Source organism: Barbatula barbatula (genome assembly GCF_947034865.1).
Source record: "Barbatula barbatula genome assembly, chromosome: 1".
Classification (NCBI taxonomy): domain Eukaryota; kingdom Metazoa; phylum Chordata; class Actinopteri; order Cypriniformes; family Nemacheilidae; genus Barbatula; species Barbatula barbatula.
In genome coordinates this window covers 18295119-18309892 of record NC_136766.1, presented here as the reverse complement: position 1 = coordinate 18309892, position 14774 = coordinate 18295119, and the positions used below count along the sequence as shown (strand labels likewise).

At 37.3% G+C, this 14774-nt stretch overlaps 1 protein-coding gene across 1 annotated transcript in view; it reads left to right on the top strand.

The window, feature by feature from the left end:
* Positions 1 to 263: 263 nt before the first annotated feature.
* bbox1 (butyrobetaine (gamma), 2-oxoglutarate dioxygenase (gamma-butyrobetaine hydroxylase) 1) overlaps positions 264 to 14774 on the top strand; it is a 20212-nt gene continuing 5701 nt past the window's right edge. The window contains exons 1-4 of the mRNA XM_079466637.1: positions 264 to 393; positions 7450 to 7845; positions 8238 to 8352; positions 13466 to 13664. Of these exons, the coding sequence (XP_079322763.1) occupies positions 7489 to 7845; positions 8238 to 8352; positions 13466 to 13664 (671 nt within the window). The 5' untranslated portion in view covers positions 264 to 393; positions 7450 to 7488. The remainder of the gene's footprint in view (positions 394 to 7449; positions 7846 to 8237; positions 8353 to 13465; positions 13665 to 14774) is intronic.

The window sequence follows — 14774 nt, the reverse complement described above, 5'->3', positions numbered from 1 at the left end:
CAGTCATAAATTCTTTACATGAAATAACCACAAAGACAAGATATTTAAGTATCATCATGTTATCGTGTTGATGAGCTTAAATATACAAGAACTGGGAGACAGAACTACTCAGTAAAACTGAAGGAAGGAGTTTATTCAATAAGCAGAGGTCAGTGAACTTAGTCATGTATGTTCACGTAATAATGAAATCTTAGGAACAAAAATCGATGAGGCGAGCAAATCTGCACGTATACGTCTAAGTGACAGTAACCGTATAGATGATTACAGTGCGATACGTGTGTGCAGCAGCAGCAGCTATAACCTTTCACCTACTTCCACTGCCGGGAGTTCTCACGCTTCCTCAGCTCTCTATTAAGCTCCTATAACCGAGGCTTTATTTACCTCATCGTCACGGTAAGTGCCAAGACTTGTCTTTCAAACATTTTGAAAAGGAAATAACAGTATATCTGGACGTTTGTTTTGAAAGCACTGACTGTACGGATGTGAGAGTGATGAATAAAAGATTGCTTGCGTGCAGCTTGTGCAGTTTAGCTGTTGTGCTTGTGTATACGCATCATATTCCAGCATGTTTTACAAATTATAACGGAAACCCTCAGGTTACGGGAGGAAAATGATTTTGTCAAACGTGTCATGTGCTTTATAAGCACGCGATCAGAGGGTGAGAACTGAACTACCCGGAAGCAACAAGGCATATTTAAATACTAAATGAAGATCATAAATCACGTTTAAGCTGATTTGTATTGTTGTCACAATGTTTGTGTTTGTTTACGTCGATGTACCTGCTGTGTATGTTGTGTTTATAAGGGGAATAGTGATGATGACCTTTCACCTACTTCTGTTTTCTCCGCGATACGTGGGTCAGAGGTGTGCATTACATAAGATACTAGGATACTACTGCACCAATGTTGCCAGATTGAGCGGTTTCCCGGGATTCTTTTGAACGGGTTAGACCGGAGACCCGCCCAAAATGGCATTTTCTTTGCTTTTATTTAGTCAAGTTAATTCAAAACCTTCGAATATGTCCAGTGAGCGCAGTCACAACACACATTATTCCTTAACACAGACGGTCTGGGATTTTGACACCTGTCAATCAGTCTACCGTTGAGATAATGAATCGCGAGTGACGGGGTTTTGGGCGAAAGAAGGACCAGATTTTGTATATTGAAACGATCGCAATGCCAATGTGGCCCAAATATATGCTGAAATCTCACAACGTGGATTACACGTGTGCTGACAGACGACTTGAAGACTTTGTAAATATAACTATAACTGAATAGACGCCTTTCTCGCCTACGTCACGCTTACGTCACGGCACTAGCTGGAGGGAAGCACAGGGAAAACAGGGGACGGCCAAAACAAACCAGCACAGATTCGGCTACATAAGGACTTTAAAATATAATCTTGTTGTGTTGTTTAGTGCCACAATCAACATAATATACTCTCTAATATGATATTTTAACAAATACCATAAAACGATCGTCAAAACTTTGTTAGTTACAGCAGTTAACTATCGGTCAGAAACTAAACATAAAGTACAATGTTTGTCATCTCTTCTTTAGTTTTCACAAGTGCATTGATATAAAGGGAGAGGGAACAGTGAGGCTCATGTTATGTGTCAGTTTTGTGTTGAGTAAATGCATCTGCTAACGTTTGCCTCTGTTAGTATACGCAGGCATTTGTATCTTTACTATACACGCTTGGTCTGTCTGGTAGGTGTAGATGTCAGAGGCCACCAAACTGGTAATCTTAGGCTTGTTTGAGATGAACAAAATCTGCGCAGAACCGATCACCGGTGATCACCGTGAGATGCATGCCGGTTAGAAAAGTGTCCGAGTTACGTCCGCCTTGCTCTGACCTCATGCTGACGTGTGCCCAAAAACTCTCGCGACAGTGAGGCGGCTGTGTCGGATTGAGCAGTCGAGCGCAGTTGCTCTCCACCGACTGCGCTACTCAAAAGCATGATGGGAAACGACTGACTGACGACACAGCTTCGTGCTCATTGGCTGATAATGTCAGCTGATATTTTTTTCCCCTTAATTCTAAGAAGTCCATTACCTATAGCCTAATACGATTTACTTTTTCTATAGTACTTAGTAATTAGGACATGTTTTATTTTTATTTTCTTGGTTTGAAGTGAAGTCCTGTTTGTTTTTTATTTTCTCTTTATTGAGAGATGTGTATTCTCTTTATACATTGACATTTTTGTACAACATTATTCCATTAAATAAATTAGTCAATCCATCAATACATGCATACATCTAATGTGACTGTTTTACAATTAGGCCTCATGTTTGTGTTTTTATCTGATATCTTTATTTGGATATGTCTGATTCCAGGAGTGCAATAAACAAAACCCACACATGCTCATTTCTTAATTTAGAATGTGTTGTTGTTTCATATTATTTTTTAAGAATAATTTGCAGCACACACTTTTCCTAATCATTAAACATGAATTGAAACTTACATTAAGGTGACAAACAATTGTGTAATATATTTATATGGAATATTTGTCATGTAAAAAAGGGATAGTTCACCCAAATAACTTTAATAATAATAAAAACAATTTTCTTTGGTGCTGAATTATCTGCAGTCAGGACTGTTTATTTTTGACTCGACATTAATTTCATTAGATGCAAGTTGCAATACCACTCTAGATCAGATAGATTTATATCCCTACCATTTACTGAATAAGCCATTTTAAGTAATGAGCACTGTTCACCTTCGGTGATTCTCCTCATCATAACCATCTTCGTGTAAAAACAGTGGTATTTCAACTGCATCAACTTCGTCCGCGATAAAGAACGCGAACGCGATCTCTTCCATTGTTGACGTTTGCAGTCCACAACACAGCGAGATTCAGGAAGTGTCCGGCTTGCCTGCACTTTTTTTCACTCCTCCCCTCACTGTAGCCGCCTACTCTCGCCTATATTTCAGGCGAGGCAAGGCGCATCTCAAACAAGCCTCTTGTCAGTTCATCCCTGGATCCATTGAGTAAGCGGCCACCTAAGCTCCGCCCACAAAAACGCGTCACAATGTTTACTAACAAAGGCGTCTATTCATAGCACAGTTGAATGATTCAAGAAACTGAATATAAAATTATACTTCTGTTTATCGTCAGAACAACTTTAAAATGTACTGTAGATTACTCCTACAAACTCGTGCTTGACACCTGCTGGACTTGCTAAAAATGTGCATTATATGTTCTGGAATATATACTTCACGAAAGACGTAGGCTACTGTAGTTCTGTGAGATGCTAAGGCAACTCTCAAAGGTAAGCGCATTATTGTTGCTGCTGTTCTTTTTTGTTCTGTCGTATTAGGTATGTATCAATGAATGGGCTCTATGCATGCGTGACTTCAGCGTTTCATGGTCAGAACCCTCTGCAGTTTCTGGTTGGGGAGTCTAAAAGCAGAGAGAAATGGAAAATTTAGAAAATAGTTACATTTAGCAGATGCTGCACATTGCGGCACACAGCAGTGATATATCGAAGTGGCGTTCTACTGTATTTGAAATGTGAACTTATGAAAGTATTATTGGAAATATGGTAGAACAGCACTTTAGACCTTTAGTAGTCCAAATAGATTTCCCCCTTTTCTTAAAGGGGCGACATCCATTGTTGTAATTCCACAGACATGAATTTGGGGAACACCACTTTTTTTAGATATTACAAAATATGTATTTTTAAAAACAATTTCTTCAAATTGTACATGTCAAATAAAATCTATCCACCTTTTTCTTGACGTGTCAATGGAGATCTCACCATTACAGCGAGTGACTTCCTGTTTGATGCTCCTCACTTCCGTTTTGTATTTGCTGCCATGTTAGAGGACATTTCTGTTAATGGTTAAAAGTTTCTCGAAAAACATTTGCGGTAAAATGCTGTCACAACAGCCACAGAAAGTTCAGAAAACCTTACGAACAAGTGTTACCACGTGACACACAAGAGCGTAAATTAAATGACATTTAAAGACAGCTTTGACTACTGCATTGTGCACCTCTCAAAAACATGACAACATATTGTTTACTTCGTTATTTATTTTATTGTTATTCTACATACATAAGGCGATATATCAAATGTGCCTGCTGGCTGAAGTTTAATGTTACCATCCCAGTAGATGTCACCGTCCAACTTCTTATGTTGAGAAATAAAGATGTTTTTTTACGGTCTAGGTTAAAAACGTATGCCCCTGCAGCCCCTGTGAAATAATTTAGACACTGCTCTTTGACATTATACTGTTTTAAATGACATAAAAGTAACTAATGGGATCAAGCGGTGAACCGAAAGTCTAACGCATTTGCCCTATGCGCATACACAAGGCATAATGGTTAATTTTGTGCATTGCGAAAAAAAATTATATTCACAATTAAAAATGTTAAATTGTTACAATCATACCATGATACCTCTCTGAAGTATGGCGTAAACATGCATATTTTGTTACAAATTCAATCTCTCAAACTCAATTAAATTGTTTTAAAACACAAATGTAACCATTATTAGTCCACAAATTGTGTTTATCCTACAGAATACAAACATGGAACATTTTTATAATTGATTGTTATTTAAAGTTTATTTTAACTGTTGTATACATAGCTATGTCTTCAGAGGTGTATAAAGAGCTTACACAATGGAGTAATATGCTTTTATTACCTTAGAATGAACTATTTACCCCGGGTCCCCTTGCATGTAATTCGCCATGTGTGATTTTATTGACTGGACTTTTAATGGTAAGTTAAATAACAATAGTTTTCACTAAAATGTATTAAAATATATAATTAGGTCATCATATGGGTTCGAACCTAGGAGATTTCACATAGTCAGAAACAAATGTATAGTACAATGCTTTGGATAAAAGCGTCTGCCAAATGCATAAATGTAAATGTAAATCATTTACTGATGATGTTGTGGAACACAAAATTATTTTGAAGTTAAATTTAAAATTTAAAAGAGACAGAGATGCTTTCTATAAAGTAATTTCATACACAAACTTTGCTAATCAACTGGTTGTCCAAAAGCAGTAGCACAGCAACTGATTTTATTGGAGATTTAGGTACAACTACAGCATTTAGAGATAGATTGTGGGCCGCTTTTACATTCCAGTCCAGTATGATTACAATACAAACATTTGTCAAAAACAATTATGGTGAATGATCAGGCATTTCATGATGAAAATAAATGTCCATTTACATTAAATTAAATATCCTAAGGTGTTTTAAATAAAAGTCGCATTTCGTCTAGCAGTTTACTTTGTAGAACATTTGTCTTTTTCTCTGTGTAATGTTGTATCCAGATGTTGTGTTCTAATTTATGCGTCTCCTGGGCACTCAAGTGCTTCACAGGTACTGTCATGGAAAATAATGCATTCCGTTTCTGTATTTAGAAAGACAAGATATACTAGTAGAGGCGCATACTACATTGTTTAAATAAATTGCAAAGAGCTTATCTTGTTAGATGTTGCCAGCTTCAGCCGAGAAAATAACTCTGTGCGCCACTGTACTATATGTGTTAAAAAGTCACTGCTTGAATGATTAGTTGTTTAAATGCATTTCAAATGCATGCCAGTTTAATATCAAATAACAGTTAATATGTGATATTCAGAATTTTAGATAACAACACATCCAATAAAAAGTGAACCAATGAAATGATAAAATAAGGCAAGTGTTTTCCATTATTTATATTAGGACACAATAAAACATACCTTGAGGACTCTCTTCCATCTGGAGATTTTGAGGTGCTCGTGTGTGTTTGGACAATAGAAGCACAAGTTGTGTTCATGTGGTATTGTTTAGGTTATATAAGAAGAACACAAGGTGCTGTAGCCTTAAGTTTTTCTGTGGAATGGTACACATGGTCTTGGAAAGTCATATTCTTCCTGAGGGTTTAATTGCAGAGTTCGGTTATGTTTTTGTCATGGTTTGTGTAGTGTAGCAGGCACTGCTAAAGTCTGTAAGTCACAAAGACTCTTTTTATTACTTTCCTAATTATGTTTGTATTGTACTGTTGTCAAATTTATTTACATCATCAGTCATTCCAATCTGGATATCGTCATTTTTACACCCTATGACTGTTACTAATCAATCATCAAGGACTAACTCAGAGTTGTGGTACCAAAAAGTTGCAGTTTTGCAGGAGACAAATAAAGGAAAGTAACAAACAAGACTCCAAGGAAATATAAGATTGGGTATCATGCTATGTCATGCATTCTGACTTATTTACACATGGAAAGACTTTGCATATAGATTGTATAGTTGTATGGTGTATAATGTTATATGACTTTACCTGTCAGCATTTGAGACACGCTATCGCGAGCTGGACAGAACATCACAGAATGGGTTTCAAATGTTACAGGGGTTTCCATGAGAAAAATCAAAACGGCAGACTCCTGGCCAAAACGACAGTGTTGGCAGATATGGATATGACCTAGCACCCAAAATTATATCAAAACACTTCAACACAGCCTTCATTATTCGCTAACAGTGGATAAAACCTTGAAAAGGATATATGAGCCCGCCAAATCACAGAGATGCCGATTCACAGGGGCTTAATACTGTATTATCACCTCGGTGTTCGTCAAGACATGGTAACGTTAGGTATTTTGCGGGGGAATTTTTACTTTACAAATTACAGACATGGCCGATTCGCACAGGATTAATATCACAGACAACCTCTGCAATTATAACATATGAGAGGTCCCTTTAACCCTTTCCACAAAGAAACCCTGGAAAATTCACGGAATGTATTCAGGAATTTGTCCTGGCTTCGTAGGATTTTGTTCATTCACACTGCGAGTGATTTTCACGTAAAGACACGTGACGTAATATACTGCAATTTAATGTTATGTGCATTTTCTTTTTGTAGTGAAAATATGCTTGATCACGGTGAAACCTTACAGTTTATTTAGGTGGCTAATTTCTAGTCCCACTTAGAGCAGCTCGTGTTTTTCCGGAAATAAGTGTACAGCTGTATCGCTCTTTAATACATTTTATCAAACTAAATACTCTTCAAAGATACAACGTATGCAATACTACTGTAGAAGCACACAAGATTAATATGAGATTGGCAGAAACTGCCTTTGATACGTGATCTTTAAGCAACCTATTCCTGTCATTTTAAGTGGTTTGGTGATAAATTAACCTTAAACTGTTAGACTCCTACCATGTTATGTCATCATGCAAGTATCACAGTATTTAGTCACAGCCAGTGAAGAAGAAACATTCCTAACAGTCATGATCAAGTCAAGATTTTATTTGTTCAGGAAAAAAAACTCAAAACAGAACTTGTTGGTTCACATCAGTTGGCTGTTAGCAATGTGCTGTATACTTAAATCAATCTTACAATAAACAATATTAAAAAATGCTCCTTTAGTGTGGTGACTCATCTATTTACTGACTGAGCGTCTGTTTATAAAATGAACTTCTAAACAACAATTTCATGTTTTGTGTGTCCCCAGATTTACAGCAGCTTGTCAACACAATATATCAGAATCAGGATGTTATCCTATCTTACCCGCTGGATGTCCAGAGGTGCCCTCCAGGCACTAAAGAAGGCCAGCAGTCGGCCTCATCTGGTCAACACTCCTCGTATTGGGAATCAAACACTGGCAGCGGCCCCTCTGCCTTTTGCTGGGGGTAGTCCTGGAGTGAGACAGGCCCGAGCGCTGGATCAGAAGAGGCTGCTGCAGATTGAGTGGGAAGATGGAACGGATAGTTTGTATCCCTTCACCTGGTTGAGAGATAACTGCCAGTGTCCTCTCTGTATTCTGCAGTCAGCGCAGGCGCGCAGCTTGCTGTTCTCAGATTTGGATGTGCATACCGGGATGGACCAGGTGCAGCTGATAGACAATAAGGTTGGTGTTGTAAAGCAAAGCTTAAACCTGATTTTGTTTTCCAAACATGTATGACTTTCTCTCTTTCATGAAATGCAATAAACTGCTCTTCCTTCATACAATGAAAGTGAATGGTGACTACAGCCTGACACGTTCTGGGCGGTTTTCCAGGTCGTCTGAAGCCATATGATAGCTTTGTTTGAGGAAAATACTGAATATTAAATTATATACCAACAGTTTTCTCAATATCAAAGAGCAATTTGTCATTCTGTCCAAAAATCTCATTGTGTTTGATGAAATAAAGAAAATGTAATATTACTTTAAGCCAATTGAGTAAGGGTGCATGGTGTACATACGCTAGATGGCTACACATATACGTTTTTGTCTGACAGTCTTTAATTAACTCATTATAGGTGTCCGTACTTTGGCCCGATCAGCACAGCAGTGAGTTTGAGCCTGAGTGGCTCAAGAAAAGATGTTTTTCTTCTGAGGCAAGGCAGGCTCTGCAAGAGGAACTCTTCCTAAATGGTGGGTTCATCATCATTCATTCATTTTGTCTTTTGTTTAGTTTGCCAGATTGACATGCACACAGCTACACAAGCACACAGCTAGACAAACACTATGGAAACATTATATAATTATATAAACTCAAGGAGTACTGACTAAACAGGACAATAAACCAATGAGAATAAGACATATCAGAGACATGACCATGACAGTCTGGGAATACAAAATAAAAGACATGGCATATACCGAATTCAGAAAATAAACCAAAACTAATAAACAGACCTGACAGTTAGCTGGTTTAATATACAGTTTCTCTTTAGAGTTCAAATGACTTGTTGTAAATATGAGGGCAGTTTTACCCTCTAAAATGTTCTGGTTTTCAGATCTTTCCATTCCAATGTTGCCAGTTCAGTGGGAGCAGAAATGCTTTAGATCATGTACTGGAACACATGCTTCTGCTCCTCCCTGTTTTTCTTTATGGATTTAATCAACCTTTACTTAGGACCCAATTCTTCTTCATCCTTCAAAAACAGGCAAAGTGGAAATCTTTAAGCACAGAGGAACTTTTTTTGTACGTGTAAAGTGACCCTGTATAACACCTGTTACAACATGGAATAGCACATTTTCTTGATACTATAGCCTTGATATTCTAAAGTAAAGTAACTGGCTTTTATATGGTTAGACAACACTTTTTATGATGGCTTCATATAAAATTTGTCTGTGAAGCACATGTTTTAGACAGCAGTTACCTTTGTAGTGTGCAAGTACTCACCCCCCCCTGAATCGCCTCTGAGTGGAAAGTCTTTCTCTACTTCCTGCCACATGGAATAGAGATTTAAGGCGATTTGAGAAATAGTGAACTGTTGTTCTTATACTAAATTTGAGAGATGCTGTGGTTATGACAGACTCAGTATTGTGTTTGCCAGAACAAGCAAACGGCATATATTTACATGAGATATTAAGAATAGACTTTTAAAATGAATGACTCTATTCGACAGTCTCCACCAGTAATGCCCTGATGTTAAATGTATAGTTCACCCAAAAATGAAAATTGTCATGAAATACTCACCCTCAAGTTGTCCCAAACCTGTATACATTTATTTGTTCTGTTGAACAGAAAGAAAGATATTTGGAAGGATTAAACATTTCTGGTGCATCACAGACTACCTTAGTAAAAATAATTGTGTATATATATATTTTTAGGGGTGTAACGGTATGTGTATCCGCACCGAACTGTCACAGGCAACATTCCAAATATAGTCATCATTCAAAGGAACCCTTGGAGTTTAGACTTTGGAGTGATCAGGGCATTTGCGTGCCATTATGTAGATGTTTGGAATGCACTTTGGAAAGGAAGCGACGTCATTTCCTCATTATCTTTAGCTGTCATGTTCCTGTGAAAACGAAGCATTGTGTCTGTCAGCAGATGTCGCTGTTTTAATGGCATAACTCAAGCATAAAATCTATCTGTTTGAAAATAAACAATGCATTTTATATTTTGAAAAGTCTTATATCTATAAGTGTTTGTATAAAGCCTATTTAAAAAAAATATATATATATATATAAAATGTATGACATTAAGTTATGGCATTAGAACAGCGACATCTGCTGACGGACACAATGCTTCGTTTTCACAGGAACATGCCAGCTGAAGATAACGAGGAAGTTACATTGCTCCCTTTGCCAAGTGCATTCCAAACATCTACATAATGGCACGCAAATGCCCTGATCACTCCAAAGTCTAAACTCCAAGGTCTCTGCCCTTCGAAGAGAGTAAGGCATAGGAATGATGACAGCTCGTGACGGTTTGATACAAATATACACCCCTAATATTTTTGTTCTGTTTTAAGGAATTTAGGAAAGCAAAAAGATTGGTAGTCAATGATGCCCCATGAAAGTGAGTTGCTAACTTTCTTCCAAATATTTTTCTCTGTGTTCATCAGAACAAAGAAATGATAAAAGATTTGGAACAACTAGAGAGGAAGTAGTTCATGATATTAAGCACATTATTTATTTAAATACATAATCAGAGCTCCGAACTGTATGTTTCTAGAAGTCTGTTGCATGTCTTTACCGCACTTCTTGTATTCTTCACCTCTTACTCTTGTTGTAACTATTTACAATAAAGTTGTATTTGTTAACATTATAGCAAATGCTCTAGCTAACATGAACGGAAAGTGATGAATATAGTTTTTCAGCATTTTCTATTTTTGTTAATATTAGTTAATGTCAGTAGAATTGTTCATTGTGCAGTTTTTATTTTGAATTTATTTTACACTTAATGTATATAACCTTTTCCTTCTGAAGTTTAGGAAACGAGGCTGTGTAAAGGCACAAAAGGCACTTGTGTCCTCTGAAGCTGTGAAAGGCAATAAATGAATCTCCACGGTTTTAACTACAGACTAGAAATCAAGTCTAGCCTAGGTGTAAAAGCACACCCCTGCAGTGTCTACAAGGCCTGTGCGTGTTTAACAACACCCCTTAACTAGCACATAATGTGAAGGTTCTGCTCCGTCTTTAGAGGTTGTCTGCAAGAGGCCTTTATATGCTGTAATATTTCCTGTAGCTCAGCGGTTAGAGCACGGCACTAGCAACACCTAGGTCATGGGATCGATCCCAGGGATTGCACATACTCAGCTATAAATCAAATCAAATGCCAAATGCATAAAATGTCAATGTAATGTGAATGTAATTTCTACATGTGATGTGCAAATTAGCTCTAGACAGTTCTTTACCAGTGTGAATTTACTTCACTTTTTACTTTACTTCACAAACAGAGGCCCTTTGACGTACAAAACGTTTCACTGACCTTCCAACAGTTATTTTGATCATCTGTATTTCTACTGCATTGAACAATTTTCAAAGCTTAAAATGTATTGTAGTAGAGTATATTGAGGGATAGTTGACAGAAAATGTTTTTAAATTATCTATTCACCCTCATGTCATTCCAAACCTGTGTGTGACTGTACTATATGACTGTGATATTTTAATATCTTAGTGGTTTTGTGTTCACACAATGGAAGTCGATGGGGTCCAATGTTGTTTTGTTACCAACATTATTCAAAATATCTTCTTTTGTTCAAACTGATTCAAAGTTTGGTTGTAGCTGCTGTAGTTTACAAATAGGCACAAATGTGCTTCACTCGTGTTACAACATGTCTAGCTGACATCATGCATGCCATGACATCATGATCCTCTACAACACTAACTTCAGTCACATCGCTGCATGATAAACTGCAGATGCAAAACAGTTCACTCTTTCCAAACACTAAAAGACCACAGGAGCACAGAGCGACGACCAAGATTACTTTCAACAGTCACAGCGCTAAATTTAAAACTAATGGCTTCACTCAAAACAGTTGTCTTTCTTTATTTACTGGAAAAACTCGTTCAGCACGGAATATGAAGTGCGCACGCGCACATGCAAATGTAATTAGACAAATTATTTAAATCAAATATATCGCAGCAAACATCTCCACAACCCATTGGAGAACTTAATAATGCTCTTAATGTGAGCTACTGTCTATCCTGAGCGGGTGAACTCTTAGCAGGGACTCTGGGACTGTTGACAGAGTTTGACTGGAAGCAGTTGTCCGCAGTTACAGGAGCCACAGCTTCACATTACCATAGCTGGACAACTCACAAAAGTAACACACAAGTTGACACCTTGCTTTTCCTGTGCCCTTATTAGTTAGTATACATCTGTACACGTGTCTGTTTAAGAGTGAAAGAGTCATTGATTTATAAAAACTTCTCAGAGGCCCAGCTGAATAAAATAATGCCATGATATTCATCTCTGATTGGTCTGCCAGGAAATCCTAGTATGTCAGCGAGATTGAGAATATTGGCCCTTTCACGGCAATTAGAGCCGAGCACTGCTGACCTTGAGCAACTGAAACACTTCACCCAGTGCCGTCTCTCTCTCTCTCTCTCTCTCTCTGTAACAAACTTATTCACCACCACCCATTCAGGTTTCAGTTTTATTATCATGAACATGTTTCAGACGGTTCCATAGTTTTACTTCGCTTAAATTTTATTCGCCTGTTTACCACATAGAGCACCACGCAGTGAATTTTAAGTGCAGAATGCTCGATCACACATGTACATTTCTCCAGAGGAAGCTTGGAAGTAAATATAAGAGTAATAAGAGTTTTTCCAGAAGGGTTCTTTCTCAAACATTGCTGGCCCTCACACAGTGTTCTGAAAAGTGTGTTCTGGCCTCCGTCTCGAAACACACGCACGCACGCACACACACACACACATACACACACACACACAGATTCTTTATTATGTGAACTCATGTGCTAGGGATGGATATGCATGAAAATCGGTTAAAATGTACTCACCCTCATGTACTGTTAAACCTGTATGAACACAAAAGAAGATATTTAAAAAAACGTTCGTAACCAAACAACATTGGCCCCCATTGCAGTTGTGTATACTGCATGAACACAAATCCCTTTCTTCTAAGGAACAAAAAAAAAGATAGTTTGAGAAATGTCTTGGACAAGAGGGTGACAACATTTTTATTTTGGGGTTACCCGTCCCTTTAAAGAGATCCATTTTTTTAAAGGATGATTAGATGAAACTTTCGCAATATGCAAGCATAATTGTACAAACTTACCAAAACTACCTTAAAGGGATAGTTCACCCAAAAATGAAAATTCTGTCATGAAATACTCACTCTGAAGTTGTTCCATACCTATATAAATTTCTTAGTTTGGTTGAGCACATAGAAAGATATTTGGACGAATGCCTGTAACCAAACAGTTGTTAGCCCCCATCGACTACCATAGTTAAAATTAAAATGGTAGTCAAAAGTGCCCCGGAACACTACATTGCCTACACAAGCCTACATTCTTCAAAATATCTTCTTTTTTGTTCAACACAACAAAAAAATACAAAGTAATTTTTCCTACTATGGTAGTCAATGGTGGCCAAGAACTGTTTGCTTTTAAAGCAGTTGTTCAAATATATATCACTGTGCTCATCAGAACAAAGAAATTTATACAGATTTGGAACGACTTGAAGATGAGTAAATGACAGAATTGTTTTTTTGGGTGAACTATCCCTTTAAGTGTTTTGGTTTGTTGTCAGATGTTTTGTAATATTTATATTTTTATCTGTTTTTCAGAGCGTGAATATTGGGATTCTGGTCTAAATATCCCCATGTTAGACTTTGAGGAGGTTTTGCACGATGATAAGGCTGCATTGGCCTGGCTGGAGGCTCTGAGACGCATTGGCATCGTTTACCTGAGAGGGGCACCAGTGGAGCAGGGCCAGGTGGCCAGACTGAGCCAGAGAATTGGTTATCTTCGGCTCACCTTTTACGGGTATGGTCTTCAAGTTGAACTTGGATGAGTGAGCAAAAGAAGAAAAAAGTACTATAATGAACATTTACAAAACCGGAAGCAGTAACTGTTAGAATTAACAGGAGCTCTTCTCATAATGCCAACATACTGTAGACTAATGTGAGAAATATTAGTAATAGCGGTTAAAGTTAAAAATACAATGACAAACATTCTACAGGTAGGGCAGGAATTTACTCTGCAAACTGATTTTGAAGCTCAGTGAGTCTGTCAATACTACACTGAAACTATTCCAAATTGGGATTTATGTCAAGGCTTTTCAACATTAACAAAGAAAGACAAATGAGCTGCTCAAAAAGCACAAAACTATCAGCCATGGAAAACCATGATGTTTGTCAGATGAATCATCTTCTACCCTAATTCCCACATCTGGACAGGTTTACATTTGAAGTAAAAAATTCCTTCAGCCCGCAATGTCTGTTGAAAACATGTTGGGAGATCAGTAGTCTGAGTACCCATCTCATGGAAGTCATTAGGTCTGATGATTGCTCTGCTTGGTTGTGTAACAACAAAATGAGCTGAAGCCATTTTGAAGAACCAGAGGGGCCTCTTTTAGGAAAAAATCCTAAATGCATGTTCTTATGGTAAATTCAAAAAAATACATGTATGTATAAAAACTTTAGAAATTGATTATTTAATCGCCTTATATGTCCAGTGTGTAACTTTTTGGATGATCCATTGACATAATATAATACACACAACAATGTCTTCAGAGGTGTATAACGACATTACATAATGAGGTAATATGTTTTTATTATCTTAGAATGAGCTATTTCTATCTACATACACCACGGGTCCCATTGAATGGAATTCGCTATTTTGTTTCTACAGTAGCCCTAAATGGACAAACTGCTCCAACTTATCTCCTTCGGCAAAGAAGCAAAAACGTGAGGAAATCTTAGTTCTGTACAACCACCTTAGTATTTCGTTGTAACAATTGGTTTTTATCAGAAATAACTTTTACAAAAACAACCAAAGACCTAAATATTCATTTAAATACAGAGCTTAGCATAGATTATATAACATACATACAGTATATAACTTAATATCATTGATAGGATGTTTTGGTACACA